This window comes from Eschrichtius robustus, chromosome 15 (assembly GCF_028021215.1).
Source record: "Eschrichtius robustus isolate mEscRob2 chromosome 15, mEscRob2.pri, whole genome shotgun sequence".
Lineage (NCBI taxonomy): Eukaryota > Metazoa > Chordata > Mammalia > Artiodactyla > Eschrichtiidae > Eschrichtius > Eschrichtius robustus.
This window is the reverse complement of record NC_090838.1, coordinates 80,358,678-80,378,236: the sequence shown is the minus strand read 5'-3', so window position 1 is coordinate 80,378,236 and position 19,559 is coordinate 80,358,678. Positions and strand designations below refer to the sequence as shown.

Genomic DNA, 19,559 nt, shown 5'->3' with positions numbered 1-19,559 from the left:
CCTCCTCTACTTAAAATTCTATACTGAATTAAGAATATTAACCCTTCCTGAATTTCAATAAAATGATTTTCATAATATTTCATATATTGTTATATATTTGGGTCATATATGAATATATGAAGAAAAAAACTTTTACTCATGAATGATTACAATTCGTTTTGCTCATTTTAGAAACCAAATTGTGTCTCCCTGGTAGTCTAATGGCTAGGATTAGAAACCAAATTGTTTTTCTACTAAAAAACCAAAAAAAACCTAGCTAAATAAAGATTGATGTAAAGATTGATATTTACTGGCCATTTCTGTCAAAATAGCATGGAAATAGTGCTTATCTTCATTATTAATCAAACGGTCATGGAAGACTCTTTGACATTCATGGCAAAAAAGTCTAAATATCTGTATTTCTTCTCTTATTGTTCCTGGATCACACTGAAGGATACCTGTTTTTTAAGAAAAGGAGAAAAGAAAAATTCTACAATTGTGGAATATCTAGTAGTTTAATTAATGAGGAAATCCTTAAGTCCAACTTTATCCCCACACTACCAGAAATGGGTGGTTCCCCAGGGCATATACACATATAATAATGGTGATCTCGTTTTTTGAAAGCAAAACTGGGGACACATTAGCAGTGAAAATGGGGAGGGTAGCAGAAGGGGGATATGGGGCCTAAAGAGAATTATTTTTTAAGTTGTGAGGTATTATAGCAGGGTCTTATGCTGTTAGGAATGATCTGATAGAAGAGGAAGCATTGACAATGCAGAAGAGAAGGGGGAATTATAAGAGCAAAATCCTTGAGTCGGCAGGAGGGGCTGCAATTCAGTACTGGGGTGGGGGGGGGGACTACTGGCACATGTTAGGGGCAGGGACAGCTGAACCACTGCCCCTGTGGGAGGGAAGGCAGATGCAGGATGTCTGGGAGATCTGGAAGATGAGGCCCTTCTGGTTTGATTGCTTCTATTTTTTTTTCACTGAAAAAGAATACAGGCCACCAGCTGGGAGTGAGAAATGGGAGGGTGGTTTGAGGGAAGCTGTGAAGTAGCCAGTCTGGGGTGGGGGGTGGAGGGTGACTTGAATAGGGACATTGTAATGGGATTTCCAGGCAAGTCTCAGACACCCATGTACACACACTTCTACTGAGAGATCTGGGGGTGAATGGAAATGGAAGGAGGGTGCAGGGCAGAGAATGAAGGTTCCACACACTACCTTGCACACATTTGGATAAATCCCTCAAGTTAAAGACATAATGAGACTTGGCTGGTGTCGGCAGAAGATCCACACTCATCCTGTTATAGATCTCAACTGAGGCCTCCACAATGTTGGATGCAGTTTGCTTTACAGCTGGTGGGAAGTCATTTAGGAAGCCACTTAAGATGGCCTAGAACCAGAAACGTAATATGAGACGGTTAGATTTTTTTTTTTTTTTTACCAAAATTTATCTTTCATATACTCCAGATCTGATGATACTTTTTCTAATAATAAGTAGAAAACCAAATTCCAGTGCAAGGACATGTGGATGTTAAAACTCTTCTTTTCTAGATGTGGCACATATATACAATGGAATATTACTCAGCCATAAAAAAGAACGAAATTGGGTCATTTGTAGAGATGTGGATGGACCTAGAGAGTGTCATACAGAATGAAGTAAGTCAGAAAGAGAAAGCAATTATCGTATAATAACGCATATGTGTGGAATCTAGAAAAATGTTATAGATGATCTTATTTGCAAAGCAGAAAAAGAGACATAGATGTAGAGAACAAATGTATGGATACCAAGGGAGAAAGGGTGGGGGGAGGGAGGAATTGGGAGACTAGGATTGACACATATGCATTATTGATACTATGTATAAAATAGACAACTGATGGGAACATACTATATAGCACAGGGAACTCTACCTAATGCACTGTGGTAACCTAAATGGGAGGGAAGTCCAAAAGGGAAGGATGTATGTATGTGTATGGCTGATTCACTTTGTTGTGCAGTGGAGGCTAACACAACATTGTAAAGCAACCATATTCCAAAAAAAATTAATTAAAGAAAAAACTCTTCTGGGGGAGAGATAAATTAGGTGTTTGGGATTAGCAGATACAAACTACTATATATAAAATAGATAAACAACAAGGTCCTAATGGTTAGCACAGGGAACTATATTCAATATCCTGTAATAAACCGTAATGGAAAAGAATATGAAAAAGACTATATATATACATATAACTGAATCACTTTGCTGTACACCTGAAACTAACACAACATTGTAAATCAACTACATTTCAATTTAAAAAACTCAAAACACAAAAAACAAAAACACAAAAAACCCCTCTTCTTTCCATTTCAGAATATGTTCTCCAGAATGGACTCACTCCTGTCTTCTGTGATTGTCTGGTGCTGCCTGAGCAGCATTCACAGCTGACCAGTGAACTTACCGTGAACCCACTCTCAAGTAATTAGACCTCTGCTGGCTGTGGGTCCAGAGGGTCTTCATGGAGTGCTCACACTTATCTGGAAATAAGCTGAAGTCCTCTCTCTGATTTTTATGGGTGAATGACCAACAAATCTGTAGACTGTCACCTTCATGTATATTGAAAGTTCGACTTACTGACAGCTGTGAACTCCCCACCCTTCAGCTTCCCCAGCTCAGCGTATGGCCCCACCCTGAAAAGAAGTCTCTCTTCTCTTCTTTTTTTAAAATTTATTTATTTATTTTTGGCTGCATTGGGTCTTCGTTGCTGCGCACGGGTTTTTCTCTGGCTGTGGCGAGCGGGGTCTACTCTTCGTTGCGGTGCGTGGGCTTCTCTTTGCGGTGGCTTCTCTTGTTGTGGAGCACGGGCTCTAGGTGCGTGGGCTTCAGTAGTTGTGGCACGCGGGCTTCAGTAGTTGTGGCTTGCAGGCTCTAGAGCACAGGTTCAGTAGTTGTGGCACATGGGCTTAGTTGCTCCGCAACATGTGGGATCTTCCCGGACCAGGGCTCGAACCCGTGTCCCCTGCATTGGCAGGTGGATTCTTAACCACTGTGTCACCAGGGAAATCCTAGAAGTCTCTTTTGACACCTGCCCTTCTTTGTCCCCCACAGTCGCTCTTGAATACATTTCTTGAATCTGCCTGCTTCCTTCTGTTCCCCCTGATGTCACCCCATTCCAGCCCTCACTCCTTTTCATCTGGGCTTCCTCACTCCCTCCTTACTCACTGGCCTCTCCATTCCCTCTCATCTCGCTTCTGTTACCTTTAATCAGGGAAATAAGGCCCTGCACCCCCATCAGTGCATGCTCTGCCCCTGCCCAGCCTCTTCTCCTTACCCTCTCTCCCCACCAGTCGCTGTGTCAGCCTCCCTGGCCTTACTACCCATGCTCTCTCCTCCCCCAGGACCCATTTCCCCGGGGCTCTCTGCTTCGCAGGGACTTTCTCATTCTTCATGCTGGGCATTACATGTCCTTCAGAGAGGCCTTCCCTGACTACCCAATCTAAGATAAGTCCTCCCATCAGTCTCTCTTACGGCTCTCTGATCTTCTCATATATTACTTGCCACAAGCTGAAAGTACGTATTTATTAGCCTTCTAGCCCCAGTTGCTAGGGAAACTCATATTAGATTTTTAAATAGATAAATTCCCATCACCATTAGCTTTGGAATTACTTATGGGAGAAGCCGCCAGAATGCATAACAAATGCTTGCAAGTCTGCCCTTGTGACTTTAGAGTTGGGGCTCATATATGACATATTTTGAAATAAATCAAAGTATTTGTTTTCAATGAGCCTTCTGTTGAACATTATTTTTAAAAGCAGTTTGTGAGGACTATCTTTTTGAGGTACTGTCCTCCTGAGCCCCCAACATGAATTTAAAATCCTCCTTTTTGGACCTCATGTTGAGTAGGACCATCCTAATACATATAAAATAAAAAATTACCATATATTTATGTATACATTATATATGACAAAATTAACAATCTCAGTCTGTTTATTCTCCATCACACAAATACTAACACAGTTTATATCTATATCTATATCTATCTAAAATACAGTATAGTTACATATATATAAATACTGTCATATATATACAATACAACAAATTTACTTTAACTTATTGATTTTGCTTTTTTCAATTCTTGGTAATCCCCAAGTTCTTTCTCCTCCACACGATGACAAAGGACAGGAAAGGTGGGCTATGATTAAAAAGAAAGTTTGGGATCCAAGGCCTTTTTTTCTACAGACAAAATCTCCAGTGTGTTCTGCTAACGAGAAAAATATACTTCCCACCTGAATGCAGTCCAACCCAGAATCTCTGTTTAGCTGCATTTCATTTCTATTACCGCCCACGGCTAGGGCGAGTTTTAAATGATAGCCTCTAAGTTACAGTGGGAAAAAGCAGTTCCTGCCTGTTTTCATCTGTAATGTGTTTGCTGGCTGATGTTCCTGTAAGTGACACATTTCCGTGGATGTGACATTCCCACAGGCAGAGGGAGGAGGCTGAAGGTTGGGATCAGTTTCATTTCCAGGAGCCCAGACTCTACCTTCTTCCTCCCACCCAAGAAAATATTTTGGAATTATTAAGAATGTCATTTTGTTGTTGTTGTTAGGATAACTTTGAATTTGCTTGAATTTGTTAAAATGTAAAATAATTTGCGAATTTAGTACCTTATCATCAGGCATAAGTTACTTGGCACACCCCCTCACCACTGATCACATCACAAAGTGTGTCAGGATACCATGGTGGGAATTACTCATTTCAAACTTTAGAATATACACATAAAAGTTCTCAACAAAAGGTAGGATTTTAAAAAGTCTAATACCTGTGTTGGTCCCTGTTACCCACTTCCTGTCATGTTCTCTACTTGCTGCTTAATTATGGGAGATAAGCTCCCATCCTTTCCTATTCTAAAGCACACTCTAAAAGTTTTCCAAAATGTGGCAGTTCTTATGTATCCTTTTGGCATTAGCTCCTAAACAACTTATTGGAACTACTTCAAATTTATTAAAAATAATTTCCCATGGATGTAATTTCAATATGAAAACCACTTTCCAGCTGACTGTTGCATACGTACTGGTTCTGGTCCTTTCTCTCCTCTAAGAAGACCCCATTGGAAGGAGAGGCTGATGCAGGTAAATGCAGAGGCTCACTTTAAGCCTGTATCACTGTCTCTTTGGCTCCTGGGTGATTACCACCAAAGCCAGTTTCTTCAGACCAGTCACCCGTCTCATCCTACCTGGATGCACACATTATCACTTCCTGCCTCTGTGACCACGTTCACCTGTGTGTTTCTGTTCATCCCTGTTAATTCCACCTTGTAGGACTCAGCTCACTGGCTGTCTCCTTTGAGCGTCTTTGCTGGTTGGTATGTATGACATACTCGCTCTGGTCACGCTGCTTCATGGTCTCTCATCATTCTACTTAGGATAATGCCTTGCACTTACTGAACACTTCTGCTGAGCCCTTACAGGGCAGACACAGTTATTTCCCCCAGTTAAAGGACGAGGAAGTGGTCCCCTGGGGAAGTTTGTGCAGATGTAAGAAATAAGTGTGGTTGTTTCTGCTGGGGGGTTGGTGGTGGCAGCAGGGGTGATGAATTCTGGGTTGGTGTGTTGAGCCTGAGCCCGCTGGGTTATCAGGGGTGGTGTCTGCTGGGCAAGTGGACACAGACATGGCGATCAGCGAGGAGATGAGAACAGAGGCCGGGGCTGGGTAGGGATGAGACCTGCTGAGAGTCAAGGGCCTGGGATATAGCCTTCTTTAGAGGTAGGGGCAGTGTTCTAACCATCTTTCTGCATTCCTAGAACTACCTCTGAGACCACAAACACAGAAGGCCATGATGCAAATGCCTATCAGCTACTGCCCAGATGCCCCTGTGCTTACCTGGTTTCTGCTGAGGAAACGATGGATGGGCTCCCTAGAAATGGACTGTCCTGATTGTGTGAATCTTGGAACAAATAAGTTTTCTTTTCCCCTCTTGCCCAAGTTTGAATCCACCCTCACCTGAAAAATCTGTTTCAGACTGTGCTCCGAGGGCATCGGGAGAGAGAACATGCTGAAGTGTCGGATGAAGCGGGCGGTCACGGGGTTGCGGCCACCACCTGGAGGTGCGCACGCTGATACAATCGTTACGTCCTGTATGGAGAGAAATCCACTCGGGTCACCCAGCAAAGAAGGACGTGTAATGTGCCCATCCCAACAGTAGGACTCAACCAACAGTTTTGGAGGACCTACCCTAGGACAGCATTGCGTTATATTTTCCAACACATTATCTGACTTAATTCTCACAACCACCTCAGGAGATCACTGTTGTTATCTCCACTTTGTAGATGAAAGAATCAAGGCCCTGGATGATTAAATAAGTTACTCAAGGTTACTTAGCTAACTCATCTATCTTGTATAAATACTCCAATGTAAAAATCTAATCTTAAAAAATTGTAAGAATTTGTACCTTAGGTTAAAATATATATAATGAATACTAAGTATAGTCAGTTCTTGTTATTTGTGGTAGTTGCGTTCTGTAAAATTGCCAGGAACACTGAATTAATGCACCCTGAACCATTGCTCCTAGGGGAAATACAGGGCTAGGTTCCTTTGAGCCTCTGGTCATAACATGTTCAACTGGTCAATACATGATATTGCAGGTGCCTCTGGTCTTGCCTCCTCTCTAGTCCATACCTTCCCTGCAGCCAAGGGGGTCTTTCTACAATGTTTCCTTCAGAGGCTCCTCATCACATTCCTCATCATGGCACCATGGCCCCCTGGGCTGACCTTTGCATGTCCTGCTGCTTTGGTGCTCACATTCCACACCCCCGCGGTGTCTCACATTACTTGCTTTGAGATGTAAATAACTCCCTTTCCTTGCTTTGCCATGCCCTGCCTGCAAAATCCTGTTCTGACATCACCTCTTCTGGGAAGGATTCTCTCATCATCAACCCCGTGCCCACCCCTGCCTCCCTCCAGTCTCTCTCCACTTATCAACCTACATTATAAACACATGTTCATCCATCCTCCAAAGCTGAGCCCTCCAGGAGGCCGGGGCTGTCTCAGTTGTCTATAAATCTCATGAATCAAGCATGGCGAGAACCCAATACAGACTGAATGAATTGAGTTACACACAAGAAATGCAGAGGCCATATGTCATGGGCTGAATTATGTGTCCTTCTCTGCCTCTTCTTGGCCAATCATGTGTTGAAGCCCTAACCCCCCATAACCCACAATGTGACTGTACTTGGAGATAGGGTCTTAAAGAGGTAATTTAGTTAAGATGGGGTCACTGTGGTGGGTCCTAATCCAATATGACTGGTGTCCTTACAAGAAGAGACGGTTTGGACATGGATACAGGGAGAAAATCATAAGAAGACATAGGGAGAACACGGCCATCTATAAGCCAAGGAGAGAGGCCTCAGAATAAACCAACCCTACTGACATCTTGATCTTGGACTTCCACCATCTAGAACTGTGAGAAAATAAATTTCTATAGTTTGAGTCACCCAGTCTGTGGTACTTTGTTATGGCAACTTTAGCAAATGAATACACCGTATTTCATTGCCGTTTAAACTGAAACATGCAAAGTAATTTAAAACCTAAAGCAACCTGTATGTCTTTCCAAAAGAGTTTGTTTCTGTCATAAAATCCACCAAAATCTTGATATTGCCGAAGTAGTTCAATGGGAGGCTGAGAGCCATAGCGATCCAGTCTGGGCATGTTTAAATCATCAACAAAAATCACAATTCGTTTGTTTCCTGGTGCTCCTAGGAAATAACATGAATTTAAGAATTATTATTTGCCCTCGGTAAACGTAAGACAAGACTTAGGTAACGCTTTGGACTCAGTGAACACCGTGCAGGTCATAATGAGCTCAGGTTTCTACAGAGTGAGAAGGGTCCCAGCAGAGTCTTGTCTTGAGGACTAGAGATCTCCTTCTGGCCCCATCCAGGCTCCGACAGGAAGCTGTGGATCCTAGCACTTCAGTTGACCTTCCTCAATCCCAGCCACTCCCACTGCCCTCACCAACTGTGTGGCCTGGGCCTGGGGTGAGTAAAGTCATTTCCTTTTCACATGAGGAAGCAGAAGAATCCCAAAAGTTTCCTTACATAAATGCCATCCCACCACCCCCTACAGGGAAAACAGGACTGGATATTCAAAAGTATCCTTATTACATCAAAGGGAAAGCCAGTGCAGTGGAGCTGTACAATGTCATATTTAACTTAAAGAAAGTCAATATATACATTCAGAGGAAAAAAAAAGAGTGATAACATAGAAAAGAGAACAACTTAAGAAGAGGAAGTGACTCCACCACGCTGGCATCCAGCATGTGACAGTTCCAAAGAAAATGAGGCAAACTCAGTGCCCCACTTCATCTTCTGGCCTCTGGAAGCCAAGTAGCAGGCAGGGGTGGGGAGGGGTGCTATGAGTACCATTCATAAAAATTTGGAGCCCCCACCAGAAAGACTGGCATCCTTTGCCTTGCACCTACCTGAGCAGGAAAAGGGTAACACAGAGGGGCTAGGAAAGCAGCTGGCGTGACAGGGCCTGTGAGATGATAGACAATGTGGAAGGCAGCTGGGCCTGAGCTCTGCCTAGTGCTCCACCTGGGAGGGCTGTGGGCTGGGCAAGTGGATGTGCCACTGGAGGGTGGGACAAAGTGGGGCTGAGACCGTGATTCCCAACATCAGGGAACCTTCCAGTGGGAAGGTCAATGCTTGGCCTGTGCACAATTCTTCTGGGAGGCCCTGAGAAAACCTGCTCCTGGAAGCCTGCCATGCCGAGAGCATGGACAACCATCAGGCCAGCGGAGAAGCAGGGGCAATCCACAGAGGCCCACCTAAACTTCAGTTAGGGAGAACCTTGCCCTTCCCTTCTCCTCCCATCCAGGTACACTAGAGCCTCCTAGAGGGAGGGTGGGAAGAGTAAAAGAGCCCCCATGTCCCTCTCCACCTCCAGCACCTCCAGCCACAAACCTGGCTTACAGCAGAGGAGAGGAAGAGCTTTAAATTGGGTTTGGACTGATTAACAACAAGGTCGTACTGTGTAGCACAGGGAACTATATCTAATCTCCTGGGATAAACCATAATGGAAAAGAATATTAAAAAAATGTATATATGTGTATAACTGAGTCACTTTGCAGTACAGCAGAAATTAACACAACATTGTAAATCAACTATATTTCAAAAAAAAAAAAAAGACAAAAAAAAATTTTGGGTTTGGGATTGAAGCTTTACATTGGACCAGACTCGAAATTGCAAGTGACCAGAAAGTTATGGTATTTATCTAAGCAGTTAATAAGGCAGGGTAAGAGAGATCCCACAAAGCTTGGCGGAAAGTGCTGCCTGAAGGAAACACCAAAACAGTTTCATGCTTATTCCCTACTGAGTTCAGATAACTCAGTGCACCAGACATAAAGAGGTTTTTTTTTTTTAATTTATTTTTTAATTTTTGGCTGCATTGGGTCTTTGATGCTGCTCGCGGGCTTTCGCTAGTTGCTGCGAGCAGGGGCTACTCTTCGTTGCGGTGCGCAGGCTTCTCATTGTGGTGGCCTCTCCTGCTGCAGAGCATGGGCTCCAGGCGCACAGGCTTCAGTATCTGTGGCACGCGGGCTCAGTAGTTGTGGCTCGCGGGTTCCAGACTGCAGGCTCAGCAGTCATGGCGCACGGACCTAGGTGCTCCGTGGCATGTGGGATCCTCCCAGTCTCTCAAACCCGTGTCCCCTGCATTGGCAGGTGGACTCCTAACCACTGTGCCACCAGGGGAGCCCCTGTTTGTTTGTTTTAAATAAAGGGAGATCAATGCAGGTTTGAAAGCATGGCATGAGTGGAGAGAGGGAGAGCCTTTGAGAGGCAGAGATTGAAGATGCTCTGAGTTGAAGGTGATGATAGAAATAAACTACCTGCTTGCTAACAGTAAGATATCTAGATCTATACCCAGGAAAGAATACCATTAACAGAATTACCTTTACTAATAAATTAAGCAAAGAAAATAACCAATTGTAATTTTATTACCTGCATGGTTTATGTGACCTATTAGCATTTAATAAATAATTTGTGTGAGACAAATGACAAGGATAATTCTTACCTAGAATATTTTTTCTTTTCCTTTCCAGTTTTGATTCAATGATCTCTTGTGTTCTTGCAGATGAAGTTTGAGCAGAAAAATTTAGATAAACAGGAACATAGCCAGCTGATTCTTGAATTCTATTTAGCAGTCCTTTTGTAATAACAGACTTTAAAATAAAAAAAAGTTAATTGATTTCACATTCAATATAAAACCTTTCAATTGTCTATATCAGTAATATTCCAGAACAATGAGTAAGAAACAGGACAGAAAAGGACAGAGGTTAAAGCCAGATTGAAATATCTGCCTTTCTCTTCCTGGAGATCCCATTCAATGATATTTATCAGTGCCAAAGAAATATTCTAATCAGCTCTATCTCAGCAAAAATTTTTATTTTAGTATCATACCAAAATCCATCTTGGTTACTATCCAAGTCAATTTGATAGTAAGATTCAGAAACTCAGAAATAATTTAGAGGGGAAACAGTGAGTGTCTATTTATATGGATTCCCCCCAAACCAAGAAGACCAAACAATCAGCATTTTCCTCTATACTCCACTTTTTCTAAACACCATCGCTGTGTTGGGTAGAAGTAAACAGGCAGGAGGGGACAGAGTGACCTTCATCAATAGTCCACTGGGGACACAAACTGCCTTGACAAATTCCCACCCTAACCTGTGCAGTGGCAGCCCTAGAAATTCTAAAGGACACAACATAAAAGCCCCCAAACACAAAAGATTGGTCCACAGGGTTCTCTGGTTTATATATATTATTGACACCCAGGATTTATTCAGAAAGTGGCAAACTGTGGAGTCGATATAGATTCAGCACAGTCACATTCTTCCTGAAAAAATAATCAAAATTCAAAAGAAATTCCCCTGAGAAATAAGGTATTATTTACGGAGCTTACAATTCTAAGTTCATCATGCCCTCGTTTTGGACAGGACTTCTTGTTTGATGTAGGTTTCCTACCTTGCCAACTCCCGTTATTCCGGTAAACAACACTGAATGCCTGACTGCCAGTAGTTTTTCCATTAGATACCCAAAGCGCACTGTGTCAGCTGTAGGGACAAGCATTTCAAAAAACGGAATATCTCGGCTGTACTTGAAGGTGGGTATGATTCGCTCCCAGGGATCCAGCCGTTTGGTGTCAAAGTCCATGTAAATGCTCCACAGATCACCAGAACTGGGAAGCTAGAGTATAAAATTAAACACCACTTTCAATAGGATTGACACATGGCAACAGAAATATTTACACAGAAACAAAGGCAGTCATAGAACATGGATGGATTTGGATTTTTGTTCCTTTGTGGAAAAGTAGTTGTTTAAGGATCAGAGTCTAATTCTTTAAACTTAATCATGAAATACAGTACAGTAAAAACCTGATATATTGACTATATCAAAACCCCATATTAGAATTGTAATTCATTTTCAATTCAATCCAACATTCAGGGGCTTACTCCATGCCAAATATTGTGTTTGGTGTTGGGGGAAAATGCTGAATGAGACCCAGCCTCTGCATTCAATAACCTTGTAATCTCCCTGGGGGACACAAGCACATTAGTTAATATTCATGGAGAAATAAGGGTTATAGTGGAGTTTAGTACACTCACAAAGGAGGGATGGCTCATTTCTACTTGCAGGAGAGTTGTAGTGGTGGCTAGAGATTTAGGAGGGCTTCTAAGGGGTGGTGATGCTACAACTCTGACTTGAAGGACAAGCAGGAGTCAGTCTTTGCCCTTCAAGCAGGGCAAAGAAGGGATGAGACGCGGTTGGGGAAGAAGGAGTCAGGGTTCAGGCTAAGAAAACAGGTCTGGAAGCCATGGAAAGTGCCATGCATGTTGGGGACTATAAGAGATAAGTCTGGAAACACAGATGGGGCCAAATTATAAAAATGTCATTTATTAAAGAGCTTGCAGCAAGAGTTCAGTGAAGAATTCTAAGTAGGTGGGTGACATGATCAGATTGCATTTCAGAAAGTTCATTCTGGCAGCTGTACGGAGCAGTGGTGTTTCAAGCACACTTGACAGTGACTCTTAATTTGACATGGTGACATGGTACTTACACATATATATGTGTGTTCAAATATGTATAATATTCACCCCAACTATCACTCTATTTTATATTCTATTTTTAAAAAAACTTTAGGATTTTCTACATATTAAGTTATGTTTTCTGCAAATAATGACAATTTCTTTTCCTTTCTAAAGTTTATTTATTTTTTCCTTGCCTTATTGCACTGGCTAGGATCACCAATATAGTGTTGAGTAAAAGTTGTGATAGTGGATATTTCATTTTAAAAAATTGGGTTATTAGTCTTTCAACTGATTTCATCACCAATTAATAGATAGTAATCTGTAATTCTAAAAAACAATGGTGCATAGGTGAATTAGACAGGACTGGACCAAAAGCAAGGGAATAATAAATAAGCTATTTTAACAACCCAGAAAAGAAATGAAAAGAACCTGAGTTATTCAGAGGCAATAAGGATGAAGAGAAGAGGAAATATTTGAAAAAAATTAATTAGAAGAAAAAATTCACTCAGTTTACTCAGGTCAGTAAAGAAGGAAGAATCTATAACACTCATTGAGTTCTGGCTACTATTACATGGCTGTCTGTCCATTTACTAAGGCAAGAAACAAAAATCCAACAGCCCATTCATTTGGGACTTGCAGACAGAAGGAGGAATCCACCTTTTCATCTGGACTCCCTCCTGTTATCCAAGTAGCATTACCACTGCCAGGATAGGGGCTGGCACTGTCCTGCTAAACATCATCCTTAGGTCATAATCTATCAATAGCTTCTCATTGCACCCAAGATGAAAAGCCAAAATCCTTACAATGGCCCATAAGGCCCTACATGTTTTGCCCCCCTGCTACTTGCCTGACCTCATCTCATACTACACTCCTACTTGGTCATTCCACTCTGATCTCACAAGCCTCCTTTCTGTTTTTCAAATTTGTCAGGCAATCACTCATTGAGTAAAGGCCTTCATATTTGCTTTTCCTTCTGACTGGGATACTTTCCCCCTAAGTAATGACTAGGTCTTTGACTTTCTTCAGGACACTGTACAAACATGACCTTATTAGCAAAGCTTTCCTGACTAATATATAAAATAGTTTCCCACTGCCCACCCCCCCCCCCCAGCACTCCCTATCATCCTTACTCTGCTTTATTGATCTCCATGGCACTTACTGCCACTTGATGTATATTTGTCTATGGCTGACCCCCCTGACTATAATGTAAGATATGTGAGGCTAGGGACTTTGGTTACTTGCTTTAGCTCCCATATCCAGAATGGTGTCTACTATGTAACAAGTTTTCAATAAATATTTGTTGGACTGAATGTTTGCTCTGGGCCATCCCCTACAGCCCTTTGATGATCCCAGGTCATTTCCCTTGACCCAGAGGGATCTGTCTCTCTGTCTCAAATTCCCAGCTGTCCTCAATCTGGTCCATCTTGTCCAATTATGATACAATGATCTTGAAGATCCAGCAGGGTTTCATATCTATTAGAAAGTCCTAATACATAGGGCTTAGATTCTTATCTTGGGGATTATTTTTTTTTCTTTTGGTAACTTTTTATTTTGATATAATTCAAAACTTACAGAAAAGTTAAAAGAGTAATACAAAGAATTCCCATATATTCCTTATCTAGATTAACTGTTCACATTTTACCCCTTTTGCTTTAGTATTTCTCTCACTCTATGAGAAAAGGTTATATACACTATTCTACATTACCCTAAATACTTGAGTGTACTTCCTAAAGACCAGGGATTTTTTTATAACCACAGTAAAATGATCAAAATCAGGAAATTGCATACTAATATAATGTTATTATCCAATTCACATTCCATATTTGAGTATTGCCAATTAATAGTGTCACTTACAGCTATATTTTTCTCAGTCTAGGATCCAATGCAGGATATTGCATTGCATTGGGCTATATCTCTTTAGTATCTTCATCTGAGAAACTTCCTCAGTTTTCTTCCATGATAGATATTATTGAAGAATATAGGCCAGTTTACCTTATGGAATGTTCATCAGTTTGGGTATTCTAGGTGTATCCTCATAATTAGATTCAGGTTACGCATTTTGGAAAGGAATAGCTCAGAAGCAAGGCTGTATGTATCCTTCTCTGTGCACCATATCAGGAGGCACAGCTTTGTGCTAATATTGATGAGGAGTTGATTACTTAGTTAAGGTGGTGTCTACAAGGTTTCTTCACTATAATGATACTATTTTTCTCTTTACTACTAATCAGTAATTTGTAGAAGATGTTTTGAAACTATGTAAATGTTGTTTCTCATGAAACCTTCACCCACTAGGTTTAGCAACCATTGATTATTCTTGCCTAAATCAATTATTGCTACAATGGTTGCAAAGTAATAACTTTCTCACTCCATCATTTCTCCTATACAGATTAGTTGTATTCTCCTATAAGGAAGAGCTCTCCTTTCTCCCTAATTTATTTATTCACATATATTTTTCTGTGAATTGACTCACAGATTTTTATTTCATTCAATGGCTTGTAATCCTACACTATCGTTATTTTGCTGTTCAGGTCTGCCTAGATTTGGCCAGTGGGAATCCCTTCAAACTGGCTTCTGTGCGCTTAAAAAAATTATTACTATATAATGACAGATATTTATTGTAAGAAATCAGAAGTGTCGAAAGTTCACAGATGTTAATAAGACTGACCAAACAAAGAATAGAAAAGATACAAATCACAGATACAAATATCTGTTCAAATATCAGGAATAAAATAAGTGGATATCACTACAGACTCTGTAGAATTAAAAGAATAGTAAAGAAATTCTACAAAAAAACTCTATGCACATGAATTTGACATTCGACAATAGATGAATAGTACTAATTCCTTAAAAAAATTAAATTATCAAGTTCACTGAAGATAAAATAGTTAACAGGGATAGTCTTATTATTATTAAAAAACTGAGTACATAGTGAAAAATCTTCTCCTGTGCTCTTTTGACATGTGCCATCGTTCTTCAAGCACTTCTTCACTATCTGACAAAAGATATTCTGGGCTCATTTCGAACTTCTCCTGCCTCAGTACTGGAATCAGCTGTTTCACTAAGGTGCTTTGGTTCTCTTTCATGGAGAATAGTATTTAGAAATCAGTAACTAAGTATGCTCATTGCTATTGAGGTATCATTGCTTCTAGTTCCTCTCAGCACACAGAAGTAAGAAATTTATGTATGGATGGATGTATAGACCCATATACATATATTCCATGAGTACCAAAACCTATAATTCCAATCCAATAACACAAGGTGCATTCTAATCTTTCTCTTCCATATTTGTAAGCCCCTTCTCTTAACAGCGAAAAACCTCGCTGCCATTATCTTCAATATATTGATTCATTTGCTCAATTTCAGAACATACAGAAAGTAGCTTCAGAATTGCTAAACCATAACACTGAGAAAAAATAAGTTTACTAACTAGAATTCAATGTTTTTGATAATAGTAGGGAGTTTTTATACACTTTTATACCTTACTTTCTTCATATGGCCGCGAGAGAACTCCTAAAATTTTTAATACAATAAATGTTACCTATAATTTAAGAAAGTGAATAATTTTAGAAACCCTTTTACATGAAGAATTTATATTTATAGTAGAACCAAGGCTTTTAAAGTTTTAGTCTTGAAACTTAATTTTAATGATTCAGAGTTATTATGTTAAAATTAACTTTATTTGGCTCTTACCCTGGCATCAGGATTATCATCAAATTGTGTTCTAATAAATGTATCAAAAGAATCCCAGTAGTTTTCAGTTAGATTGCCACCTAAAGACCATAAGTAACAGAATACAAAAGTCTGACATAGTACAGTGTTCAGTTTTGTTTGCTCCTGAAAGAACAAAGGGAAAGAATTTTAATATTTTATATGCTAACATAAAAAGAATCTTAAATTGCAATGTCTAAAGACTGTTTTGTTTAGAATTATGCATTTTTAAAAGGGCACACTGGGCTTCCCTGGTGGCGCAGTGGTTGGGAATCCGCCTGCTAATGCAGGGGACACGGGTTCGCGCCCTGGTCTGAGAAGATCCCACATGCCGCGGAGCAACTAGGCCCGTGCGCCACAACTACTGAGCCTGCGCGTCTGGAGCCTGTGCTCCGCAACAAGAGAGGCCGCGATAGTGAGAGGCCCGCGCACCACGATGAAGAGTGGCCCCCGCTTGCCGCAACTAGAGAAGGCCCTAGCACAGAAACGAAGACCCAACATAGCAATCAATCAATCAATCTTCAAAAAAAAAAAAAAAACCAACAAAACAGCTTTATTAACATGTAACATATGTCCCATAAAAGGATTTGCACCCAAGCAAGTCCATCATCCTCCTCATCCCACATAATGCTGTCTCTTCTGTCACTTAGCTTTAAAAAAAAAAAAAAAAAAAAGGGCACACTGCATGTTTCTTATATTTCATTCATTGGTGCACAGAATGATGTTTTATAATTGTATATATTTAAATACTCTGATGAGAAAATGAATGGCAAGGAGCATGTAGAACAAAAGCTCAAGGTTGTCTTTCAACTATTATAACTATGTTTTTGCCTGCATGAAGGTATTTAAGTAGACACACACGGGGATTATGTTATAGACTGTAAGGAAGTTTAAACATTGAGTAGCGGAGTAAACTATAGGTTAAAATTCCTTCCAAATCTGAGATTGTATGAATCTATTCACAGTCATTAGTCCCCTAGAAAATTAACTTGAAAATCGAATAATCATATGACAGAAAGTTTGGAGTTGTTTATTTGCAGAGCATCTATACAATAATCACATTTTCCTAGTTTTATAGCAGTAAGAAAACCTTTCCTACCATTGTCAAATTAACTCCATCTTTCCCAAGTATCAAAGACTCCAATAAGCAACAGAGCGTAGTAACTTTGCTGATGTCCACTTGTGGGATTGCTTGGTTGCATTTCTTATTGATAAAATTTAAACCATCATCAACATAATGCTGGAAAAGATTCAATATATATTCTTGAGTTTCTTCATTCAGCTGAAAAATCAAACAAACAAATAGTATTTTAGCAAGACCAGATAAAATATATAATTAAGTTTAAAAAGGGTTGGTTCAAACTTGTATGTTGCAATATATCCTGTGACTTTTAGACTAAAGGGTGTAAGCATCACAAGATATGAAACAAGTTAAGTTAATAAAATCCCTTCTATGACTTGGGAGGGACACATGGGGGAGATTCTGGGTTACTGATAATGTCCTACATCTTGATCTAGTAATGGATACAGAGGTGTTCATAATCATTTGTTAAACTGTCAACATATATTTCATGTAGTCATCTCTATTGATGATATCTCTCATAATTAAGAACAATGAAAAAGAAGAAGTATAAAGAGAAATATTTAAAATATCTATGTAAGGTAAAGGACTAATTCCCAAAGATTTAAAAAAAAAATGTTGCCCCCTCACCACTTTTATTAACATTGTACTGAAAGTCTTAGCTAATGCGATAGGAGAATAAAAGGGAAAAAATGTATACAGATTGGGAAGAAAGAAAAAAAATTGTCTTTGTTTACAGATGAAACAATTATCTACATAGAAAATCTCAAAGAATTGACCAAAAACTTCTGGAACTAATAAGTAGCTATAGCAAAGCTGTAGGATACAATGTAAATATACAAAAGTCAATTACTTTCCTATATACCAGCAATGAATAATTAGAATTTGAAATTGAAAATACAACACCATTTACATTAGCACCAAAAAGTAAAATACTTAGGTATACTTTTAACAAAATATTTCCAAGATCTATATGAGGAAAACAACAAGATTCTGATGAAAGAAAGAAAGAACATCTAAGTAAATTACAAGACAGCTCATGTGCATGCATAGAAAGACCCAATATTGTGAAGATGTTAGTTATTCCTAACGTGATCTATAGGTTTGATGCAACCTGAATCAAAATACCAGTAAGTTACTTTGTGGATATCAACAAACTGAGTCTTAAGTTTATACAGTGAGGGAAAAGACCCAGAATAGTGAACACAATATTGGAGAACAAAGTCAAAGGACTGACACTACCTGACAAGACTTACTGTAAAGCTACAGTAGTCAAGACAGTGTGATATCGGCCAAAAAAAAAAAAAAAAAAAAAAGACAAATAGATTAATGGAACAAAATAGAGCCCATAAATAGACTCATACAAATATAGTCAAGTGATCTTTGACAAAGGAACAAAGGCAATCCAATGGAGAAGGGACAGTGTTTTCAACAATGGTGCTAGAATTGGACATCCACATGCAAAAAAAAAAAAAAAAAAAAAAAAGAGATAGAGAGAATCCAGACATTGATACTATGTCTTTCACAAAAATTAACTCAAAATGGATCATAAACCTAAATGTAAAATGTAAAACTACAAAACTTGTAGAAGAAAACAGAGAAAATATTTAGGTGACCTTAGGTTTGGAAGTGAGTTTTTAGACATAACACCAAAAGCACAATCCATGAAAGAAAAGTTGATAAGTTGGATGATTAAGATTAAAAATGTGTGTGCTGTGAAAGATATTAAGAGAATGAAAAGACAAGCCAGACTTGGAGAAAATACTTGCAAAACACATATCTGATAAATAACTTGTATCCAACATATATAAAGAACTCCCAAAACTCAATAATAAGAAAACATACAACCTGGACTTCCCTGGTGGCACAGTGGTCAAGAATCCGCCTGCCAATGCAGGGGACACGGGCTCGATCCCTGGTCCGAGAAGATCCCACATGCTGCGGAGCAACAAAGCCCGTGTGCCACAACTACGTAGCCTGTGCTCTAGAGCCTGTGAGCCACAACTACTGAGCCTGCGTGCCACAAGTACTGAAGCCTGTGCACATAGAGCCCGTGCTCTGCAACAAGAGAAGCCACCGCAATGAGAAGCCGGTGCACTGCAACAAATAGTAGCCCTCGCTCGCCACAACTAGAGGGAGCCCATGTGCAGCAAGGAAGACCCAATGCAGCCAAAAATAAATAAATAAATTAAAAAAAAAAATAAAGCACAATGTGTAGTCATTGACATCTGTGGGGGGGAAAAAAAAAATCATACAACCTAATAAAAAGTGGGCAAAAGATTTGGACACCTCATCAAAGAAGATATATGGATGGCAAATAAATATATGAAGAGACACTCAACATATTAGAAAACTGCACAGTGGAAGCACAATGAGATACTGCTACATACCTATTAGAATGGCTAAAATCTAAAATCTAAAATCTAAAATCTAAAATCTAAAGTCTAAAATCTAAAGTCTAAAATCTAAAGTCTAAAATCTAAAATCTAAAATCTAAAATCTAAAATCTAAAGTCTAAAATCTAAAATCTAAAATCTAAAGTCTAAAATCTAAAGTCTAAAATCTAAAATCTAAAATCTAAAATCTAAAGTCTAAAGTCTAAAGTCTAAAATCTAAAATCTAAAATCTAAAGTCTAAAATCTAAAGTCTAAAATCTAAAATCTAAAATCTAAAATCTAAAATCTAAAGTCTAAAGTCTAAAATCTAAAATCTAAAATCTAAAATCTAA

General features: G+C 39.5%; 1 protein-coding gene across 1 annotated transcript in view; it reads right to left on the bottom strand.

Annotated features, from left to right (window-relative positions):
* Positions 1–19,559, bottom strand: part of DNAH6 (dynein axonemal heavy chain 6) — a 297,879-nt gene that overhangs the window by 122,509 nt on the left and 155,811 nt on the right. The window contains exons 36-43 of the mRNA XM_068564239.1: positions 16,850–17,032; positions 15,733–15,876; positions 10,979–11,200; positions 10,029–10,176; positions 7,551–7,708; positions 5,958–6,089; positions 1,201–1,372; positions 291–437 (exon numbers count right to left, since the gene is read on the bottom strand). Of these exons, the coding sequence (XP_068420340.1) occupies positions 291–437; positions 1,201–1,372; positions 5,958–6,089; positions 7,551–7,708; positions 10,029–10,176; positions 10,979–11,200; positions 15,733–15,876; positions 16,850–17,032 (1,306 nt within the window). The remainder of the gene's footprint in view (positions 1–290; positions 438–1,200; positions 1,373–5,957; positions 6,090–7,550; positions 7,709–10,028; positions 10,177–10,978; positions 11,201–15,732; positions 15,877–16,849; positions 17,033–19,559) is intronic.